General features: G+C 46.0%; 2 protein-coding genes and 1 long non-coding RNA gene across 3 annotated transcripts; 1 reads left to right on the forward strand and 2 right to left on the reverse strand.

The window, feature by feature from the left end:
- Positions 1-4053: 4053 nt before the first annotated feature.
- LOC121669041 (cytochrome c oxidase assembly protein COX19) lies at positions 4054-6457 on the reverse strand. The gene is made up of 3 exons (XM_042037500.1): positions 6239-6457; positions 6017-6128; positions 4054-4904 (listed from the first exon to the last, which is right to left on the reverse strand). The coding sequence occupies exons 1-3, from the start codon at positions 6318-6320 to the stop codon at positions 4817-4819; spliced, it is 282 nt and encodes a 93-aa protein (XP_041893434.1). The 5' UTR covers positions 6321-6457; the 3' UTR covers positions 4054-4816.
- A 4781-nt stretch (positions 6458-11238) lies between these two features.
- On the reverse strand, positions 11239-18745 carry LOC121669035. The gene is made up of 4 exons (XR_006017590.1): positions 18290-18745; positions 13677-13910; positions 12073-12208; positions 11239-11334 (listed from the first exon to the last, which is right to left on the reverse strand). It is a non-coding gene; the product is annotated as an uncharacterized LOC121669035 (long non-coding RNA).
- On the forward strand, positions 14049-21972 carry LOC121669033 (cytochrome P450 2K4-like). Its single transcript, XM_042037489.1, has 9 exons — positions 14049-14405; positions 16577-16739; positions 16915-17064; positions 17348-17508; positions 17984-18157; positions 18685-18826; positions 19377-19564; positions 20052-20193; positions 20585-21972. The coding sequence occupies exons 1-9, from the start codon at positions 14208-14210 to the stop codon at positions 20770-20772; spliced, it is 1506 nt and encodes a 501-aa protein (XP_041893423.1). The 5' UTR covers positions 14049-14207; the 3' UTR covers positions 20773-21972.
- Positions 21973-22940: the final 968 nt, after the last annotated feature.

Consider the following 22940-nt stretch of genomic DNA (forward strand, 5'->3'; position numbering starts at 1 on the left):
ATGGGCTGCAGAAGCACCCCCACCACCTGCTTTTTAAACTCATCGAGGTGAAGTGAAAAGCCTGGGTCATCCTGTCTCCTTGCTTCCTTCACCCCCCTGCTCTTTCTTTGCCAGGCTACTTTCCACCACTGCTCCTATCTGAGTTTACCATAATTCATAAGGACCTGGACAGAAAAGCATCCACAATACAAGCTGGTTTATGGTGCTGCTCATTGCCAGGCAGCAGGACACGTGGCCAGATGGACCCCAACATCCCTCCCACTCTGTGTGGGAGCTGGGAAGGGCTGCCTGTGCAGGCATCCCACTGGAGGTGGGGGAGTGTGGGACACCAAGGCCTGGATTCAGCCCACCAGATTTGATCAGCTGAACTGTTTTACCTCAGAGAGAACTGTGGCCTTTGTTGGGCTATATGGAGAATGCCAGGCTTGTCATTCAGCCAAGCCCAGCAGGAATCACCAAGCATAAGATTGATGCACCTGCTAATGCAAATCCCAAAATCTCCTGGATAATGAGAGAGCACAGGCATCGGAACCTCTAAGGAGAGCCATAAAAACCTGTCCCTGTATCATCATCAGTTCCAGGAAACAAAAAATGCATCAAGGTCTATCAAGTCCCCTGCACGCACTCATTGGGCTTCTAGGTGACTTTCTATGAAGCTCCTATTTTGAGCAGTGATCAATTATGCATTTCAAGCCATATGGCACCTTCATTCCAGAAGGAAGGCATTTTGTCTTGAAATCTGTAAGCTAGAAAATCTGCTGCATCCTGACAAAAATGCAATATTGCCAGTTACTCACAAAAGCAGAATCATTAAGAAAAAGAAAAAAAAAAGCAGGGTTAGTTTAATCAGATGTCCAATATTCATTGAAATACCCTTGAAGAGGAAGTGTACCCTTGTATGAGCACTTCCAGTCTTTTTTAAAATTAACCTGAGTCAGAGCTTTGATTTTTGTGGGAAACCTGATGTAATATACAACATTCCCAATTTAGCAGAAGGATCTCCTCCAGCATGGATCTCCTCCAGGCACAAAATACTGAAGTCCTCTGGGGTCACTGGATAGATATGCTACCAGACATGACAGCACTCCTGCACACTAGCAGAAGTATCACTCCCATCCCAGGAATTATGGATGAGAAACATAGAAAAATACTGCTCTCCAGTGGAGCCAGGAACACCCAAGGCACTTCTCAGAGCAGCAACAAGTGATGCTCCAGATATTTTTTTATATGGGAGCAGGCTGTTCCTTCTCTCATAGCCTCCTACAACACAGGTTTCATTCCAGAGGCTCAGTAAAAATGGTGCTGCCTCTCAGTTATCTGCTTGGAGTGAGACAACAACGAGGTAAAATTTAAGAGGTGCTTTAACTCATTGCCCCTCACCTGGTTCAGCCAAAACCAAAGGCAGCAATAAGTAAAAGCTGTTTGGATTGCTGCCCCAAAGGGCAAATAATCACCAGCGACAATGTGGTCTCCCAAGGAAACCAAGCTGGTGACTACTGACCATGAGTGTAATACCCAGCCCAAGGAATTCCTTGGACTTGAAGCCGGCAAGACAAAGCAGGGAGAACGCTCAGGGGAAGGACCAAGAGTGAAAGTCAGCAGCCACACCCACTGCCTGCTCCGACTGCTCACAACCGCAAACATTCACTCCACAGGTGCTGACAGATGCGACTCTCCTGCTGTGCCAGGTATGCCCTTCCAGGTGGCAGATGCAGCAACAACCCCTCCTCAGCACTGAGGCACGGCCTCATTGTGCTCCTACAAAGGACTTTGGACCATGGCCTATTTCCAGAGCAAGCACAGGAGGCTGTCTTTGCGTAGGCTTCTCTGTGAAAGCACACGCAGAGCTCTGGAAATGTTTATTAAACCCTTTCTTCCTGGTTCTGCAGGTCACTGTAGTAGTTTGGAGAGATACACCTAGAGCTCAAGGTCTCCCAGGAAGATGTAACGATGGTTAAATTGCAGCAATGTTCCCTCTGTAAATAACTGCTGTGATCAAGGTTAAGCTTTTTGTAGTTGAGTGGATTTTAATCTGAGCAAAGAATGCATGGGCAAAGCTCTGCTGATCCAGAGCCCTCCGGGGACTCCCTGGGACGGATCCCAAGCAGCTGGGTGCCTCATTAGGGTGTGAATGAGGCTTTGCTGCAGAAAAGCTACAGAAAAGACAATTACAACTCCCTGGCTTATTGATTTCTATTGCTATGGTAACAGCTCACATAGATCTTCACTCCAACACAGTCACCACTTCCTCCTGCTTCGGGCTATCCCTTCCACACCTGTGCAATTACATCCAGGTTGGCAGGCTGTACATCAATCCCAGCTGAACCTCGATTCCCAATGGTTTGCCTTTCTCCAGGTCGCAGGATCTGTCAGCAGGTGGAGCTTCACGGCAGAGCTGGCACAGGCAGCAGCACCTGGCAGGCTCCTCACAGGAAGATTGATGCACTTGTGTGGGACCACTCCCACAGCACAGCAGCTCATCAACTCCAAACAGCTCCACCAAGAAATCAGTGCCCTGACAAACTGCCTCCCCTGCAGGACACACACCTCAGCTCAGCGTTTCCAGAATACAGATTCTTCCCAATTTGATGACAGGCTCCTGGAGAGGTTCCTCCTCAGCATGGGCACAGGAAAGCTGGCTATGAACCTACTGCTTTCATTTAGCTTAAAACTTGCTGTCAGTTTAAAGAAGCACAAACCACAAGCACAAGCTGCAATAAAGAGGTTTTAAATTGAAAGACTTTAATTAACAATCTGTATGTTGGCAGGAATTAATTGAAGAGCATTCTGGGAACTCTCCCTGATGACTCTGATGTTGCAGGGACTTGTCCCATTGAGCAAGTTGGGAAAACTGTTTGACCCCAGCTCTGGCACTAATGGCTTTTTCCCCACCACTTCCCAGCTGCATTAGATCTCAATGTCTGATGTCCCTCAGCAGCTCTGAGCTCACCTTACAGCTCCACTGAACATATTCCTTTCTGCAGCCAATGCTTCCAGCCAGGACAGATGTGCCTCTGCCCATTCCCTGAATTTTCAGCTACCCACTCACAGCTCTGGCACAAGGGGACAGCAGCTGACTCACTGTGCTGGGAAGCAGGATGGAACGTGCCCATGGATCTGGACAGGATGAGGATGTGATCTTTAGGCTGGTGAAAGGTGCAAACCTCTCACCCCCACATTCTCTGTTAGGCTGGCAATCACTCAACACCTCAAAAACTTTGTAACAACCCAGAGGACAGAGCTGGCATCAATGTCTCAGGGAAACACGGATGGAATTCATGAAGGAAATGCTTGGCCAAACCACAGTGCAGAGTAACATCCAAAAATGAAACCACCACTGATAACAGCCCAGATTACTCCCCCACCACTGGTGGATTCTTTCAGACCTACCAGGAATTCCCTTTGCCTTATAATATTCAGGGAGCACAGAAGCATGAAATTTGATTTCTTTCTTCTGGAGATGCTGGAGATTATTTTAATTCTAACTTGGCATCACTGAAAGAAAGCCCTTATTCAGTGGTTTAATATAAAGTCTTTTAGTATCTGTTGCAGCAATACAATTTCTGCTTTCTTTCCTATAAATGTACTAATCTCACCAAAGGATATAATTTGAACAGTAGAATGAAGTGGAATAAAAATATGCAGCAGCAGGCAAATGTCTTTTTCAAATAGGAACCTGCTCTGAGCAGTGTGCACTCTGTTCCATCAGATTAGACAGAGCAACAATTTAAATCTCAGCCCCAATGATCAGTATGAAGAGCAGAAAATGTTCTTTCACCCTTTCCTGGAACTCAGTATGAGCAGATGCACAGTGGAGAGAAGCAGAAGCAAAAGCAGCCAGCCAGGGAGGTGAGATATATCAAAGAGGGGACACCAGCTAAAGAGGGAAGTGTGGGAGAACTGCCTTCAGGGCATGTATGACTCTCTGCAGGCCCTGAACCCTAAAGCTTAACATGCCAGAGCCAGATACACAGAGAAATTATTCCCTGGGTTAAAAGAAAAACAAGAGAAGCAGCAATAACAGGGCAGAACATACAGTGGAAAACACATCCAGAAGATTTACAAATTTATTGCCTGCTTGAAACACATTTCTAGGGGGCTAACAGGCCAAATTATTTCTGCTTGAACTCAACATTAATTAAGAAAGACTCTGATGCATTAGAACATGCAAGAGAAATACCACTATTCCCATTTAAAGTATGACAAAATTAGGTGAACACTGCTGGCAGAATCACTCCCTGACTGGTGTGTGGAACCAGAAATACTCTCCCAACAATGGTGGAAGATGAAATGATTGAAAAATCACCCCACCCCGAGTACCCCCACAGGACCCCAGTGTCTTCCATAGCAGGGTGAGATGACCCCAGGGATAGGGACTAATGCCAGTATTTAACAAAAAGCAATTTTAAAGTACAACAGCTTTATTTCCACGTGGAAAATAACTGCTGTGAGCATATCAGTACTGCCCACAGAGGAGTAATCAGTAGTTCAAGCCCTACACAATAAAGGATTGTTTGGTTTTTGTCCTCTTAAAATAAGACTTCACTGTTTTTACAGGGACATGGAGAACACTTTGGGTTGTAACTGTTTTGCCTCTAGAGAAATTAAAAGAAAGAAGTTAAGAAATACTTGAGCAAAGCAGACAAAGGCAGTACTTTTGCTCATTTAAAGAAAAATCTTATTTTAGGAAAATTAAACTTTGGAAAAAAGGTTCTTTCAGGAAACACTTCCTATTGCAATATGAACAGAATGTACAATATGTACTACATTCAGAGTTATGCTTTCCCTTCATGAGGAGCAAAGTTATCTGTCTTCATCACGACTTTTCAGGTTTTTCTTCTGATTTCTCATTTATCAGGTCTTTAAATCCCAATTTTTCCAGTGGTTCATTAGCCATAAGTTGCCTAAGTAAAAAAGAAGAAAGCAACAAAAACATATTTTAGAGTACACAGCCTATAACCATGAGAACAGCAGCATTTTCTATTTCATTTACTATTATTTACCCTAAACAAATCCAAGACATCTATACAGAGTGACTGCTGTTTGACAAGACCTCAGAAAATTCAGTTTTAAGAAAGCAACATTCAGGGATTATTTATTTCCCCCTTAACAGCGGTTTTCCAATTAAATGTGTTGTTTCCTCATTTTAGGTACTAAGTTTCCTCAGAAACCAACCTGACTCCTGGTTATCTTTAATTGCATAAGAGCTTCCTAAAATTCTACCAATGCCATTTACATTTTCAAGTGAATATGGCTTAGAACAGCATTTGTGGTGCCACTAGACTTTGCTGTAGTGCTTTTCAAACTCGTTTTTGATTTGCAGCCCTCCTCACCACCAGCCCATGCAGTGTATTTTCCCTAAATACAGGGAAATTGGTGCATTTCCAGCAGTTCCCTGACTCACCCCTGTGCTGGAAGCACTGCAAAGCAACGCACGAATGGAAACACCCCTGGAAAACCAAACACCAACACTTTCTTCACTTGAACTGAGGAACAAGTTAGACTTTTAACTCTCCTGCTTGAAACATATTTCTAAAGGGCTAACAGGCAAAATTATTTCCACTTGAAGTCAGCACTAATGAAGTATATGCAAGAAAAATATCATTGGCTCTGATAATTCATGGTTAAGTTATACACAGCACCTTCAGGGATCTTAAAAACATAGCGCTTATTGAGAAGGCCACGCACAAGGTGAGCCAAGTATGGGCTACGAGTTAAAAGTTTAACTTGTAACCGCAGTTGAAAACAAAAGAATAGCTTCACACTGCCCGTTGTGCAGGGTGGAAGCTGCCCGGGTCTCGCTGTTACCCCGCACTACGGGCTGGATAACATCGAAACCACACGCCAGGAAACCTGCTGGTGCCACACGGGGCACCTGTTTCCTTCCGGGACAAAAATTCCTGCGTGACTGCGGGCTCACTTCCACTCCCGGTCCCGCAAGGGGATCCCCGCTCTGCTCGCCCCGGGGCCCAGCGGGCTGGCCCGCAGCCGGGCCGGTGTGGCGGGGGCCACTCGCCTGTCCATGCGACACTCCAGGTAGGCCATGGCGCTCTGCCGGCAGGCCGCGCTCTCGTAGCCGCTGCGGCGGAGACACTCCATGAAGCGCTCTTTGAAGGCGCTGCACTCCCCTGCAACACAGAGCGAGGGCCGCGCTACCGCCGCGCTCGGGGGTGGCCCGGGGGCGGCCCGGGGGCGGCGGGGCGCGGGGCAGGCCCGGCGCTAGGCCGCGCTACCGCACCGAAGTGATCCAGCGGGAACGCGCCCTTGTCCGGCGGCCGCGGCGTGAAGCTCTTGTTGCTGAAGTTCATGGCGGTGGACATGTCGCCGCCGGGGGTGGAGACACGGACGGCCCGGTCCCCGCGGTCACTCGCCGGTCCCCGCGGTCACTCGCCCACTCACTGCCGCCGCCGGGGGGAGCCGCGCGCCGAGCGCATCGAGCGGCTCACGTGACCGCCGGCGCGCGGAGGGGGCGGGGCCGCGCCGCCATGGAAACGGCGTGGGCGTTGTTATGGCAACCGGAGCGGCGGCGGGAGCGAGGCGCGCGTCGCCATGGAGACGCCGCCGCCCGCCATGTTGGGCCTGGCCCCGAGCGGGAGCCGCTCCCGTCCGTGCACCCAGGTGTTATAAACATATATTGTAATGTTGGCTTCTCGCAAGTATTAAGGTAGATATTATATAATGTTAGAAATGCTTTTTGCTGTGTGGATGTAGTTTTCTTTCTTTTTAGCAAGAATACTAGCAAGTGTAAGCAAGTAAGATAACCTCCAAGCAAACAGAGGATGAGGCCCAAGAGTGGCTAATCACCGCTCTGCCCGGGGGGCAAAGAGGCCAAAGCTGCAATCAGCCCTGACTGTCTGGGAAATTAAGAGGCCCACTCAACTATCAACTCGCACCTGGCGAGCCCAAGGCCAAGAATCAAAAGAAATAAAACCACAAGGCAGAAGAATACGCATGCTCTACAAAGGCGGGACCAAGGAGTGGCCACGCAGAACAGCTCCGGGAAAAGTTTGAATATGCATAAAGAACAGACAGTAAAAATGGTATGAAAAGGACTCACCTCAAGAATCAGGTGTGCTCTTGGCAGAGCGCCAAGGCACCCGGCCATTACCTCCTTGCTTTATTTTATGTGTCTCTTATTGTCTTTATATTAAACCCTTTAAATTCTCACAGGAGAGTGGACCTCGTTTTTCACACAGGGCTGCGAAATAGACTGGTTCCTCCTCACAAAACCCGTGTCATTGTCCTCATTCCCCTCTGAATGCTCCGAATGTCTTCTGTGTTGTCCTGTGCAGGACTTTGATGATCCTTGGGGGTCCCTTCCAACTTAGGGTATTCTGTGAGTCTGTGATTCCTTTCAGTGAATGGGTGGCTGTGATGGTCATGGGCTGCCTGCCTGGGGAGGGGCCCGGGAAAACGGTCTGTGCTTGGCATTTGTGCATTGGGAAATGGAGGGGGAAAGAGCCAAACTTGGAGCCTGGTGTCAGCAAATCCCTTCATACAGGATCCAGCCTTGTCCAACCTTTCCCTTTTCTATCCAGGGCTGAGGCCGGGCTCCTCCTTCCCTTCTGCCCAAAGAATAAATCCCTCACGTGTCACTGCTGAGCTCTGGCTCTTGACTTAAAAGCCCATTTTCTGGACCTAGCTGCGGCTGGCATGTGACCCCAGAGCCTGGCGAATGGCACCGGCAGGAAGGCAGCACCAACTTCCCTTAGAAAGAAACCCAGCAGGATTTCGGATGGGCCATTCCCATTCCGCTCAACCAGCAGCCACCCGTGGTGGCCACGATGAGATTCCTCATCCCGCATGAATCCTCACGGTTTAAGTTGTGCACAAACCCGATGGACAGCGCTGAGTTGTTTTGTGCCTGCTGCAAGCAGCGGGAGAGCAGTGGGTTCCCATCATGTGGTGTAAACGCTGGTGAGACCAGTGACACCAAGGGGGTGTCAGCAGATGCTTGGGAAATGGTGAACTTCCAGATCCTCAAGATGTACAACGAAGAAAAACACCCTTTTTGCCTGCAGGTTTATGGCACAAACTCTGCAGATCCACAGTCTGCTTCTGAAAGGAGGATGAGAAATTGCTTTAATTTAACTCACCGGGTGTTAACCGTGAATTATGCTGGTATTTTTTCTTCTTTGCCCATAGTTGCAATTGGATTAAGACAGTATTTTATCTAAGTTGATTTTCTTTTAATTAAAAGACTGAGCTAAGCAGAAAGAATTCAAGGCAGGGGAAAAAAAATGAAATAGCTTCAATTTTTAAGGACAGCCATTATGGAAATATTAACTGCAGTTCTGTTTAAAGTGTCTTTTGTTTATGCTTTGATTGCTTTCTTATTACAGTATTGAAATTGTAAATGGAAAATTACACCATGTTCTATTACATAAGCAACTGGTTTGCACAGCTTGAAATATAAGATTTGATTATTAGGTTTTCAGGGCTATGAACAATAGATGGGTTTTATTATACAGTAAATAGCACTTTTCCACTTGACTTCGTTATAACACTTAATGGTAAAAGGGAGATACTCCTCTTTCATAAATACATGCAGCAAACTGTCTCCCAGATTTCAGATGACCGAGCAGCAGGGAAGTAACTTTGCTTTATCTGGACAAGTTTAACTGAAGTGTCAAGGCACTTCACTTCAGCAAACTGCCCGAATTACGTTCCTTACTTTCTGCCACAGTGGCCAACTTGCTGATTTTCCATGTGATGAAGGAAGAAGTCAAAGGAAAAACATGTGCAAAGATCCCCCAGTGGAATTATTCCCAGGCAGACAGCAACAACCCTTTCCAGTTCTGTTTAATATCTTTACCAATGATCTGGATGTTGGGATCGGGTGCACCCTCAGCAAGTTTGTAGATGACACCCAACTGGGCATGAGTGTGGATATTAGGAAAATTCACTTCCCCAGGCATTGCCACAGGCTGCCCAGGGCAGTGGAGGAGCCCCCATCCCTGGAGGTATTTAAAAGCCATGTAGATGTGGCACCTGGGGACATGATTTTAGTGGTGGCCTTGGCAGCGCTGGGGGAACAGTTGGACTCAATGATCTTAAACATCTTTTCCAACCTAAATCATTCTATGATTCCCTGCAAAGGCTACATCAGCTTGCTATATTTTATTATATCCTTTTTTTTTTTTACCTATTCATTAACTCAGGGTCTTTCTTTGGAGTCTTAAATGTTGTAGTTACTCAAATTCAGGTCAGGTATAGTAGCAGGTGTTTGGTTATGATTACTTAATGTTTTTATTGCAAAAGCCAGTTGTATCTTCTAGAATTTCCTTTCAAGGTACAGGTTGTCATACAATCTAATACATGTGCTTTAGCAATTTAGGATATATTTTTCCCAAGGAGATCGAATGAAACTCCCATTAGATAATCACTGTGAAGAAAAAAACCTCATTTGCGGATTAAACCAACCAGGTGCAAAAGAACTCAACAAAAGCAGGGCCACAAAAAGCAGTGCCACAAACAGAGAATTAAATGCTTTTCACATATTATCTTTCAAAGGACTGAGAGACTTTGACAGCATCAGGTAAATCTGAAATAGCTGCTTCAGCAAAAGGGTGCCAAGAGAGATCAGATAATTCGTAGTGTTTCACAGTATCTCTAGTATGGAGTCCTGAGCCCTTGCCAAAAATTAGAATGCCCAAATTAGAAGACTTCCCAAACTAGGGAAAATCTTGGATCTTCCCCTTTCAAGTTACACAGATTGATAGACTAAAAAAGAAATAAAAATCATTTGCTTGAATTGGAGCCTTTCATCATTAATTATGGACTGAAATAACATTTACAGCTGTTCTTTTCCAATGTTGTCAGATAGTGCTGAAAACTTATTCCACTATTGGTGTTTATCCATCAGCTGGACAAATGTCTCCTCAGAAGGAGTTATTACACACTCACCCTTACTTTTTGGAAGCACCAAATTGAATAATACTTCACAGAAGAACCTTTATTCTTTTTTACGGGCAGGGTGACGTCCATGACTTCCATTATTTTCCCTCTCTCACCATGCTGCCTCTTTTAAGAGCCTGCAGACTCAAATTATCAGGTAGTTAATCGGAAAATAATTTATTGACGAGCCATGAAAGGCTTGGAGTAAAGCACCAGGGGATTTTGTAGCTTGACTTGGGATAGCTGTAGGAAGTTAATGAGCTGAACAAGACCAAGCACATTCAGATGCTGGAATTTGTGCCCTTGAGACTGCTGTTCCCAGGCCAGGCACAGAACACACCTCAGAGAAACATCCTTCCAGGATCACTCATTCCTGCACCTCACCTTCGTGAATGCTGCCAGCTCTTACATAAGGCCTCTTGCTACATCACTGCCACAGGCTGTTGTAAACCATTTTTCTCCCTTTTAATTCAGATTACTAGACAAGCAAAAATGCAGAATATTGGCAGAATAGTCTGGGGAATGGGGATTTCTGTTGTGGATGATTAATGAAATATTATTGTTTTGCACTTACAGGGAAATTGTAGCTTCATGCCAATAAGGTCAGGGCCTTAATATGTTATATGCTCTACAAAGATGTACAGAGTGATAGCTCATTTTCTGTTATTACTGAGCCAAAACCTCATCAGGTTAGAGAAGAACATTGTAGAAATAGCAATGCTGCACTGAGAGGCGAAATAAACCCTTATCTCAAACTGCTCACTGCCATTCTGGTACATCTAAATCCACATCTCCACCTGCATCAAGACAGGGGCCAAAAGTAAGATGCTGGAACCCTGCTTCTGTAGATACCAACTAATCACCCTTCATGATATGCCTCAAATGTCTCTTGGATTAATACAATTTCTGCAGTATTTTGTTGAGATAGACAGAAGCCAGAGACCCAGAACAAAAAATCCTTGGAGCTATGTCGAGGCATTTGATTTATCAGTTGTCTTTTGAAAATCAGCTCTTCATAACCCAACCTACTCAATACTCACTTCCCAGGTCAGGCTGCCTTGACTTGGTGTAAACGTAGATCTGGAAGATCATGGTTCTAGCTACAGTTACAAGGGATTTTACTGCAAATATTTTTGTAGATAAGCATATTTAAAAGTACAGTACCAGCACCAAAGCCAAGGATGTCCCATGTACTTTCTCACTGAGTGAGACTCCTGAAGGAATGGCATCCATTCAGTACAAAAAGAAGGCTTTCATAAGCAACAAAGTTCCCAAGAATGGTAAATACTCAACACAAGTGGGAAATATTCTCACCTTCATTGCAGGGACAATGCACTAATCTCATGCACAGATTTTTTTATTTTCTTCTCCCAGTGACCAGTCACATATAATCTTTCAGCTCAGAATACGGAAAAATAACCAACCATGAATCTCTTCCTAGAAAAAAAAAAAATTGCAATGAAATAATGATTTAAAAAAATATTTTTCAGGAGTCTTTCTTCCCAAAGTAGATTTGCAACCCACACTGATTTGACAGGTAAATGAAAAGAAGTTAAAGAGTTGTTTGTATAAAAATGAGCAAAGTGAACACTTGAGATACTGATCACTACCCTGTAATGATCCTGTAGAAACAAAGATTTTCAGGGTGGGAAGAAGTGGGTGTAATCCAATAAAACAATGCAATAATGATGAAAAATTGAAAGAGGTCAGAGTCGGAAAGCTTTTGATTTCTTTTTGCACTGGCATTTGTCAAGGCAAGCAAAATCCATTAGCAAGGAGCAGCCTGAGTTTTAACACATCTGGGTCTTTAAAAATGTTAATGTTTAATAGGGTGTGCTCAGGCTTTATATATCCCTGATAACAATGCATGGGCTGATAGGCATCTCTGGAGGCTGTAAATCAGTGGCAGAGCCTTGCAAGGCACACAAGCACTTGGTGTTCACTCTCATGGTTTATTATGTTATCAGCAGTCATTGACTGAATTATGGCCTTATAACAACTCTTTCCCTGCATTATCCTACGGTTACTGTAGCACTGCTAACCTGTGTCCCATTAGAAGGTGATGTGACCTTCTCCAGATGAGCACACAGGAGTTACTGTGCTGTTTAAGGTGCAGGCTCATTTTCTAGGAGGAACTGATGAGTTCCCTGAACTGTGCCTACAAAGTCTGCTTACCTGAAGATGGTTCTGCCTTGGGCTGGTAGAAAGACAAAGACATGAGCAGAGAACAATGTTTTCTCCCCAGTCCTGTGTGGGATCCTCACCTGCAAGCCTGTAGCTGTAGGCTGAGTTCAGGATTGCATACTGGAAGCTGAAGGATGTGAGGAAGAAATGGAGGTGAGGAATCACACTGGCTGTTTTTTAAAACTGCAAAGATTCCCTCCCTCTGGAGAGCTCATCCATCATTTCTCACAGCACACCAATCCAGCAGGCTGCAAGTCCATGGGCTCAATACTTGAGAAAGGTTCTCACTCTGTATTGTTACCACAGAGTGAAGTCCTTGGGAAGGTGCTTTTGCTCACTCTGGCAGCAGCCAGCTCTACTCCAACAGAGTTTTATGTAAACAGAAACAACAAATTTCCTCCTTTGGTACCCAACTAGCCCCATGTAGGGCTTTTTCCTTCCTTTGCTGCATATTATGAAGTCTCAGGAGTCCCAGTAGTCACACCATTTGCTCAGAGAAGAATCTGGCAGAGCAGGATATTCTTGGAAATGTCTGGGAGAGGAGGGTGCAGGCCAAGACCTCATAACTGTGCAGCAAATGTTGAGATGGACGTGACCATCCATTGCCCTCCTTTCTTTGCCCACCCTGCCTGGTCCTCTTCTGCACAGGAAAGTTCCCCCTTGTGAAAAACTCCACTCCTGATAACAAGCCTTGGAGAGCAGGCAGACGTGCAGGCTCCTTTTTCTTGTCAATCTAGTTAGAGTTTATTGATTCCCCTTGCCTTTGGCTAATGTACTTTTATTATTATTAATAAATAATCATCATTTTTCCATCAGTGTAGCCTGCACCCCGGAGCCTTGGAGAATTCCAGCAAAAGAATTATTAAACTAAAGATTTCTAAAGGGTTGAACAGCAGCACGGCCCAGTAATCTGCCAGAATCTGCAACTGGGGAGCAAAATATCCCCACTGGGGAATATGCGATAGAGCATCAAATCAGCTCCTTCCCCCAGAGCCACCATCTCTAACAGTGGCTTCCTGTTCGTGGTCACTTCTGCTTTGTTGTCACCCCCCAAGGATGCAGAGTGTGGGGGTGGCTCCTGGGGAGCTGTCACCCGGGCACGTGAGCTCTTGCAGGACCGTGCCCTGGCTTGGGACATGACTCAGTACCTGCAGGGCCAGGACTGCTGCCATGTGCTCCTCCTTGGCAGCAGCTGCCCAGGCAGCCTCCCTCCTCCATCCTCTGCCTGGCCAGCTGCAGATTCTGATCCTGGCTCCTCCCAAGTTACAAGGATTCAGGATCTCTTGCCCAATCTAGGCAGGATTGCCTGCAGGGGCAGGGGATGGTTTCTCCTAGAGGATTGCAGCTGTTCATGAACAGAGAGAGTCATCACCAAATGGTGATGAGCCAGACACGGCCATCCAGGCACACAGTTCTATGGGCAGTAAACTGCAAAATAGTGACTGAAGTGGTTTCAGGAGCATTTTGGGGTTGCTGGTAGAGGATTTTTGGGACAAAGACAATAACAGTGAAAACACTGCAATGAAAACACTGCAATGAAAACACTGATTTGTTCAAAGAGGTGTCAGGAAAGCAAAGAGAATCAGAACTGTCACCTGTAAATAGATCTGCTCCTGTCAGCAGTCCTGAATCCACCATTCCAGCTTCTCCATGGTCAGTCTTGTCCTCCCTGAGGGCTTCCTTGCCAGCTGCACCCTGGGACCTGCATTATTGTGGGCTTTCCCTCCTGTGTCCTGCTTCCTCCATTGCACCACCAGTGGTCCAGCTGAGTCCTGTGACCGGGCACAGTGACAGCAGTCCAGCATGGGTCCTGTCCTTGAGTTCTGGCCCTGAAATCACACAGAGAACAACACGCCCATAACACAGATCTTCACTGGAAAACAAATACCTCATCCAAGTGTTACAGCTGAAATAAGAGCTCCAGATTATGATAATCCATGGTTCAGAATAAAAGAGGGTGTTTTATCTGGCAGGAAAATTGAGTACATCTGGTCTAAGTGGACGTAAACAAGTCTGCAGAGCCCTTTTCTCTGTGTAAAGGCACTTTCCCAGAAGGTGTGTTCAGGCAAGGACAGAAGGGCTATAAAGGGACCCCAAGATGCTCATGCCCACACCTGGGTTTGGCCATGGCTGTGCAGAGTTTCCTGCAGTACGTGGGCTCCAGCTCACTGCTCTGTTTGGCAGCAGGGCTGTTTGCTCTCCTTTACTTTTTCTCCAGTTCCAAGAAGTCAGTTTGCAATTTGCCCCCTGGGCCACGACCTCTTCCTCTGATCGGAAACCTGAACGTGGTGGACCTGAAAAAGCCGTTCCAGTCGCTGACAGAGGTAGGGGCTGAGCGAGCAGGCAGGGGGCAAATGTGCAATTCCTGAAGCGAGAAACGCAGCTGGGGAAATAGAGATGTGGTTGTGTTTGCTTTGTGTGGAGGGCAGCAAGGAGATATTTGGCATACAGGTAGGCTGGCAGAACAACTTCACCTTCAGAGGTGCACATGCACATACTTGTATTTATATATAAATATAATACACTCCTTTCTTTATACACACTCAAACGTAGACCCCCCTCACACACACACACCCCCCTTGCAATCCACTCCAAATCGTTGGTGTTTTGAGCCCTTCAGAGGCTGCAGGTTGGGCCAGGCTGCTGCCATCAAGAGATGTCTCATTGCCACCAGACCTCTAGGAAGAATGGGTGGATGGAAGGGATGAAGCAAGAACAGGCATCATCCCCACAGCAGAGAGAAAGGGGGTGTCCTATGCACACTTATTTCCAAAACTAATTATATCTCTGCAATGCAAAGCACAGCTCTGCCTCCCCAGCCCTTCCCCTGCACACACTGCCCAGGGTTGTTAAGGACTTGATGCATGGATTTTATATGTCTAGCTAAACAAATTGCTTTTTCTTACACAGTTCCATGGATACTTATATTTCTAGAAGAGAAAAATAAAAAAAGACTTAAATATTAAAAAGCCAGGGGCAATGTTTGTTTCAGAAAGTGTCTGCTGTGTTCCCATAGGGAGCTGGGGACAAGTCAGGGGGAATTCAGATTTTATCTGGTTTCTGTAGAGACAGTTGAGGTGCTGTGAGTGATATGTCACATGCCCTGTGTCTGTGCTGCTTACTGGACACTATGATGGGGGAAAGCTGGTCCCCAGAGAACTCCTTCAGCCACTTGAACATCTGCAGTGAGAGGGCAGTGCAGACACTGAAATCCTCCAGTTAGCTGTAGAAGAAAGGTCATCCTGTGTTGCAAAAGTACAGAAATCCTACAGCAGGCACACAGTGCTCATCTGCCTTGATTTATGGGGCAGAGGATTGTGTAGAGATCAGTTCTGACGGGCTTCTGGTCCTGAGTTCCCATCTGATCCTGGGTATGTTTGAGGATGTCAGTATGAAACTACGAACTATTTTTGGCAGTGCTGGGGGATTTTATGATACAAATGTCATGTGATGGCACCAGACTGATTTCCTATAATCTACCAAGAAGCTTTATTTGGGCTTTCAGGCCTGCCACATTCAATACTTGTGCTGCTGAGCAAAACCAGAGTGGATGCCAAGAAGCACTAACGCAAGGAGATGGCCAAAGGAAGGCTCGGAGGCAGCTGTGATTCCCTGCCCCTGGCTCTGCCACACACCCTGTGAGCTGCCAGGGATGAAAGAACCAGCACTAATGTTATCTCCCAAGCCGTCAAACCACCGTTTGATGAAAACAAATTCAATTTGTCTGGCGTAATAACAGGAGCTGCTTCTAATCTGAAATTCAATTTGTGGAATGTATCTAATGCATAGAAAATGGTAACCCAGGCATAGCAGAAACAAGAAGACATTTGGAGCGGATGGCTTGCAGTGTGTTTGAACGAAGCCTAAAATACCGAGTGAATGATTAGCTTGTCAAAGCCACCTTTCTGGGCAACAGATGATTCATATTTAATTTGCTATAAAAGCCTAACGTTCCTGTGACATTATCTACCAGAATATGCTTCCTAGTTGGATTCAAGTTTCTGGTGGCCAGCAAATAATTTCGTGATGACTGCAACACTACCCACCTTGACATAATTAGAGACAAGTGCTGTCCTGAAAGAAAGAGTTATTGTCTGGCTTTGTTTTTGCAGTGTTTGTGGCTTCAGCAAAGGTGTGTGCACACCCGCTTGCCTCAGGTCACCAGCACTACAATAAACAGGCCTGCCTGCTACAGCATTCTCTAACCAGCCTCCCAACGTGGTATTGCTGGCCTGTTACTGCAGAACACCACAGGAATGCTGTGGCATTTTCCTGACTCCCCTGCTAGGAGCACTGATAGCAGACACCTTGTTGTGCAAACAGGGTGCAAGCAGAGATGCTGGCAATCGATAGCTGTTGCTCACTACTTGAATTACCTGCAGACATCAGGCAGGGCTGGGAGGCTCCTTTTGGACTAGAAACCACCTAGGGTGGCCAGCACTAGTGTTTGAGTCCAGATCTGGCTTTGAATGAACATATTTATTCACCTTGACAGCTCTCCAAGATATATGGCAACGTCTTCACTGTGCATTTTGGACCCAGGAGAGTTGTGGTACTGGCTGGATATGAAACCATCAAGGATGCCCTCTTAAATCATGCTGAAGAGTTTGGAGAGAGGGCAGAAATACCCATATTTAGGAAAATGACACAAGGAAATGGTAATTGACGTTTTGGTTGGATAAGTTTTGTCTCTGTTCATTATATTCTCACAGCAGAGAGCAATGTCCTCTTAGAGATCACTTTTTGTGATCTTAGGAGGTACCAGTGCATAAGAAAGCCTTACAAACGTTTATGAACCCCAGGGGCCATAAGGATGTTACACTTTTATTTTAGGCATAGCATTCAGCCACGGAGAGCTGTGGAAAACTATGAGAAGATTTACCTTGTCCACGCTGCGAGATTTTGGAATGGGAAAGAGAACCCTTGAGATCCGAATCCTGGAGGAAGTAAATGCCCTTATCAAATATTTTGAATCCTATCATGGTGAGTGTCAAATCTTTCAGCCAGAGACAGAGAACAGGTCTAGCAGAACAATAAAGATTAATGAAAGTTTAACTCTGAGCAAATGGTATCTCGTGGTTAAAGTTCAGCATGCACTGCAGTAGTTATTGAACCAAGGCCTTAAAACACTGAAACAGAGTTCCCTGCTATGCATTCTGGGTGGGGAATGAGTTTTCTTTGGGAGCTCAGGACTACATTTCCATAGGAAACCAGACTGAAAGGAACGTAATCACATCATTATTTGTTTTCATTGCTTGAAATACAGGGAAACCAATTGATACGAAAATGATACTCAACAATGCTGTATCCAATGTCATCTGCTCTATATTGTTTGGAGAGAGGTTTGAATATGATGATCCAGTGTTTCTAGCTTTGCTGAAGCTGATAAATCAAAATACTAAGCTGTTGGGCTCCCCTATGGTGCTGGTAAGAGCCTAATTTTATGTTTTAGCTTTTAGGTTTTTGGGGGATATCCAGTTTCCTGGGTTCATTCTCCTGGCCTCCCACATCTTTCTTCTTGAGAACAAGAACATTATCAGCAAGTCATCCTGTACAGAACACATCTGTGGTTCTGTATCTGCAGTGCACAGATTCCCAGGCTCTTGCACTTAGTCTGTGAAGCTTATTAGAAAAAGAAAAAAAAAAAAACCAACAAACCAAAGTCTTCAGAAATGAACAATTTTATCCTCTTTGAAGTGCAGAAGCACAATCCCAAACCTGCCTTCTTGTATTACAGAAAGAATACTATTTCTGCAGGAATCCAGAGCTCCTTGGACTGTAGAAGGGGGGCAATTACAGCCTGAAATGGCAGGGCATAGGACAAGGGACCAGAAGTGAGATTTGAGATACCAGTATGTGTTCAAAAACGCCAATTAACAGTAAGACCTCTCTTGCTCCACAGTTATATAATTTCTACCCATCCTTTGGATTTCTCTCTGGAGCTTCCAAGACAGTGCTACAAAATATCAGTGAATTGAACGCTTTTCTCCAGAAGCTCTTCCAGGAACACAAAGAGGAGCTGAATGAAAATGACCTAACAGGCTTTGTGGATGCCTTTCTGCTGAAGCAAAAACAGGTACTTTAAAGCTGAGTCTCAGTGTCTTTCTGTTCCCTTAGCTTTGGCTTATTCTTAGGACTGGCCATCTGTCAGGGACTGGGAGTGAGTGGAAACAGAACAACTGCAGCAAGCAGAATATATCATACTCACAGGGAGCTGTGCTGTGTTCGCTCCGTGGCCCCTCTGGAACTGCTGGTTAAAGGGATTTCGTTGTCGAGATGTCCCACGTGGGTGAAATAAGTTGCCACTCAGCACAGATGAGGAAGAGATCATCCCAAACCTTCCTGTGAGAATGGTACAGTGATAAACTGTGTTGCAGTAAATAAATTCCAATTTATTGGAATTATTTCTAATATCTGGGCCTGGGGATTGCACATATGCTTGGGACCAGACAAATTCCACACAGCATAGGCCCTAATGCTAAAAGACTAAATGTTTAGTTTTCCAGCACATATAAAGCCACAGAAAGCTAAAATGCAGATAAAAATGGTGGCAACACAGTCACATATGGGTGTCACTTGCTGTATTACCCACATGTTTTGAAGGAGTCAAAGAAGCCCCACACTGCATTCAACAATGGAAACCTGATGTTTTCAACTCTGGACCTCTTTGCTGCTGGGACTGAGACCACATCCACAACCGTGCGCTGGGGGCTGCTTCTGATGATGAAATACCCAGAAATTCAGAGTAAGGAGGACAAGTCTCTTGTACAATTTATTGCTGCATGCTTAAGTCTTTGGTTGTGGAAGGGAGTGGAACTCATTCAGTGTTGCCTGGAGTAATTATTCTGAGTGCTCTGGGAGATATAAAAACCATTGACTTTACAAAGGAATTTTATTCAGCTGGGTTGCAATAAACCAGCCCAGCCAAGTGGGAGAGGCTAAGGGGCAGCCTACAGGTACAGTAAAGCTCCTCCATCGTTATTCACCTGCAGGCTATGGGCTGACATCACTAAAGGTCTCCTCAGGAGCTGATTCTGATCTGGTTTCTGTTGAAGGTTATAGGGTAACAAAGGTGTGTAATGAGAGTCAGGCATGGGATGGATGGTACTGACTCTATTCAAGCTGCCTTAGCTCAACAACAAACCTGAAAGAACGACACCATGCCCTGACTTACCCACTTCTGCCCTTCCCAGATATTTACAGTTTTCCCTTTTCTTCATCTCTGCCAAACTGGTAGCCATTCCAGTTGCAAGATGAGATTGTTATCAGCTTCTTAATCCTTTCCTCCCTCCAAGGAAAGATTCAGGAAGAAATGAACCATGTCATTGAACCGGGAGAGCTGCCTAAGTTGGAGGACCGGAAAAAAATGCCTTATACAGAAGCAGTAATACATGAAATACAGAGGTTTGCCAATATTGTCCCCATGGGTGTATCACGATCGACTCCCAGCGATGTGAATTTCCGAGGCTATGTGATTCCTAAGGTGAGCTCTGAGGCTGGCAGCTTATGCTGCACAGATTCCTCACAGCTTTCTTTAAAGCAGATGAAGAAACACATAAATAACTTAAAGACACGGTGATGCATGGTTTAATCTGTGCTGTGACCCTTTGTCTTGGATCCAGGATAATTATTATAAACTTACAATGGATTGTGGTCTGCTGCAGTTGATTGAATCACGATTAACCAGAGATTTAATTAAATCACACTGGTTTGAATCTTTTATGTCAATTGTGGAACCTCTACCCCAGCACCTTTCTTGAAAGATCTGACTCTGTAAGAAAGGAATGTTTTGTGGTCCAAAAAAATAAAACAGCAGCTACTGAAAACAGACAGAGCCACAATGGGGCAGGGGAGCATTCTCCAGTTCTATTTGTCATGTCTTATTTGCCTCTTCACATTGGAAAAAAAAAAAGTCTGGCTCAAGTAGGGGAGTGATCTCCTCTTCCAGGAGTTTCTTTGATCTCTTTCAGGGTACTGAGATTATTCCACTGCTGACCTCCGCTCTGAATGATGAGTTACATTGGAAAACCCCAGATCAGTTCAACCCTTCACATTTCCTGGATGCCAGTGGGAACTTCATTAGGAGAGAAGCATTTATTCCATTCTCCATAGGTAAGAGGGGTGTGGGTGTACCATCTGGGACAAGGCTAATGGCAGTTCCCCCTGATTTCAGGAAAGTATGAAAGCCAGGGACACAGAACAGAGGGTAAGGGATTTCTGGTCATTTCTCCTGTCCACCATTGCTGTAGGTAACCACCTCTTCTTTGGGAGAGCTGGGAGACACTGAGTTACCCACAGTCACTGAACAATTTCATACACCAACAGGCTTCTGTGTAGTTTGAGACCAAGTCAGTAGTACCTCTAATATACGGAGAGAAGGAAGGGAAGATTTCCCATCTCAGCAGCCGGCTCTTCCAAACTGTACCTCCAGTTTAGAAGGTCTCAGACATCAACATTAACAGTTACAGTGCTGATCATTAACTTCTCCCCTGGTTGTTTTCAGGACGAAGGGCTTGCCTTGGTGAAGGACTGGCTAAAATGGAGTTGTTCCTCTTCTTTTCGGGCTTGCTCCGCAAATTTGTTTTCCAGCCCCCTCCAGGAGTGGATAAGTCAGACCTGGATCTCACTGCTGATGTCGGCTTTACCTTGACTCCCATGCCTCACCTGGTTTGTGCTGTGCCCTGTGAATGATCAAACAACATGGCATTAGAGTAGTGAGCACTTCAAGCTTGAAAGCAAATCTAGCTACAGTGGGGAGAAGCTGTCTGGCCCTGAGCTTTAGGGGAAGGAAGACACCAGGCACTGTTACTTTCTCTCATTCATGACATTCTCTCCAACAGCTCTTGCAATGTCTGTATCATGCAAACCCTTCCTGCTCTCAGAAACTCATTCCCAGAACAGCACATCAGAGATCCTGTTTTCAGGACAGTTTGAAAGAGTGAAATGCCTTCAAACCTCCTCTATAGATGTAACCCATGAGAACTCTCCCCTGACAGCCCCTATGGGGAATTTCTCAGCCCAAAGTCCAAACCCTAGAGCAGAGCTGATTATCGATGGCCCAGCTGGAGACAAGAGACACTCAATGGATCTGGAAGTCTCCTCAGGATGGTTGTTCAGCTGAGCCTCAGACTGAGCTTCCATTGTGCGATACAACCTGCCTTATCTTTATTACAGAGTCCCAGACACAAGGGTGTAACATGGGCTGATGCCAAGACCCAGGCACGAGACAGTTATCAGGAAACATCTAAGTGGTTTGGGAAGTGGGTTCTTTCCAACTCACACCAGGCACTTTATGCTTAACAGCCTATTTATGATGGGGCCAGTTGAGCAGCTTTCTGCTTCTGCTGAGAAAGGCATTTCTACCCCTCCCTCACCTCTCCTGGCTCATCCTGGCTCTGGCACTTGTCCAATCCCTTACTGGGCCATCTTAGATCCCTAAAGTGGCAGAAAATGAGAAGCCATGGCAAGGGAAGAGTTTCTGAGTCGGTGTGGCTGAAGCGATACAAGCCTGAGGCGGTGTGAGGGCAATGGAGCTGGGGCTGGGCAGCAGGACTGCCACGCTCCACCAGAGAGCTGGGAGAGCTCAGCCCCCTGCTGCACTTGCACCTCAGGAGCTGTACCTGCTCAGGAGGTCTTCTCTACCCTTCAGAGAAAGGATCCTTCACGGGATGAATCAGCTGGCATAAGGTAATTTCTCACTCTCTGCATTGACTGCAGGGTGAACCATCATCCACAGGCTTCTAATTCCAAACTTCAGTCTCAATTAGCAGGTGTGTTGTGATGAATAGGGACAGTATTGTCCATTCGACTGAAAATGGGGCAGTTATGGTAAACCTCCAACATAAAACTAAAGCTGCTGTCATCTAAAGCTGATCTGTGCTGCAAATGGAAGGAAAGAAAGGAGGAAGAATATAAAGGGATGACAAAGTAGGGTGGCCTCGGGCCTCACTAGCTTTAGTTCACGCGACTAAAGGTAGCACTGTAGTAGTTATACTCCAGCTTGTACTTGTGCTGGTGTTGCACTTGGACAGGGGCTGTACCACAGGCCCAGCTCCAGCTCCTGGGCACAGCTCAGGGAGTGCTCAGCAGGCTCTGCGACAAGGAAGCTGCTGCTGCTGCGCTTGCTTGCACTTGTTTTGCTGTTGCTCTATTTGCAGTCTAACTACTGCAAGCCTGACCTTATCACCTACTTGATCATTAAATATTTTGTTCTGTTGCTCTATCTGGTGTGACAGTATGAAGTTGATTTTGGGTCAAACCGATAAAGCTGGGCTGCACCACCTTTAATACACCCGCACAAGAGAGGTGAGCACAGGGATCCCCGGGGCAGCCTGCAGCCAGGACATGTTCAGCAGCACAAAAAGTGAGCAATATACTCATAGCCACAGACATTTCAAAGGAAATGGCTGAATTTCTAACCCCAGAACATCACAACTGCTGTGTGAGGCAGGGTGTGGCTCTGCACGCCTCTCTGATGTGGCCCCTTACAGTGCTTCCTGTGTCTCTTGCCCATGCTCACAAGGAACCCATCACAATAAAATCCAGCAGGAGTTATCCGAGGGTGCTGTCTGGGATGCACTGCTGGTCAAGAATGGGACTGGCATTGAAGGGAAGGCGCAGAGACTTGGGGGGGGGGGGATTTAAGTTACAGGATGCAGGGCTGCTGTTTTACTGGCCCAGGCTGGCTGACTGGCAGTGATGTGGTTGCCTTTAGGTGGCTGATGCTCCCCATCCTCACCAGCACCACCCAGGTCACAAGAGGTGGCAGAGTGCCACATGGGCACGAGGGATGGAGGACAACCGGGCCACGAGCACCCTGAGGGACCCGGCTGCCCCAGGAATGCACCCAGAGCAGTGTC

This window comes from Corvus kubaryi, unplaced genomic scaffold (assembly GCF_017639235.1).
Source record: "Corvus kubaryi isolate FWS band 111438036 unplaced genomic scaffold, C.kubaryi_AGA036_p1.0 37387, whole genome shotgun sequence".
NCBI classification, from domain to species: Eukaryota; Metazoa; Chordata; class Aves; order Passeriformes; family Corvidae; genus Corvus; species Corvus kubaryi.

Coding starts and splice junctions, on each gene's coding strand:
- LOC121669041 (XM_042037500.1), bottom strand. CDS start 6,320: ATGTCCACCGCCATGAACTTCAGCAACAAGAGCTTCACGCCGCGGCCG. Junction 6,129..6,238: donor GTTCCCGCTGGATCACTTCG/GTGCGGTAGCGC, acceptor TCTGTGTTGCAG/GGGAGTGCAGCGCCTTCAAA. Junction 4,905..6,016: donor CTGGAGTGTCGCATGGACAG/GCGAGTGGCCCC, acceptor TTTTTTACTTAG/GCAACTTATGGCTAATGAAC.
- LOC121669033 (XM_042037489.1), top strand. CDS start 14,208: ATGGCTGTGCAGAGTTTCCTGCAGTACGTGGGCTCCAGCTCACTGCTC. Junction 16,740..16,914: donor GAAAATGACACAAGGAAATG/GTAATTGACGTT, acceptor CTTTTATTTTAG/GCATAGCATTCAGCCACGGA. Junction 20,194..20,584: donor ATTTATTCCATTCTCCATAG/GTAAGAGGGGTG, acceptor GGTTGTTTTCAG/GACGAAGGGCTTGCCTTGGT.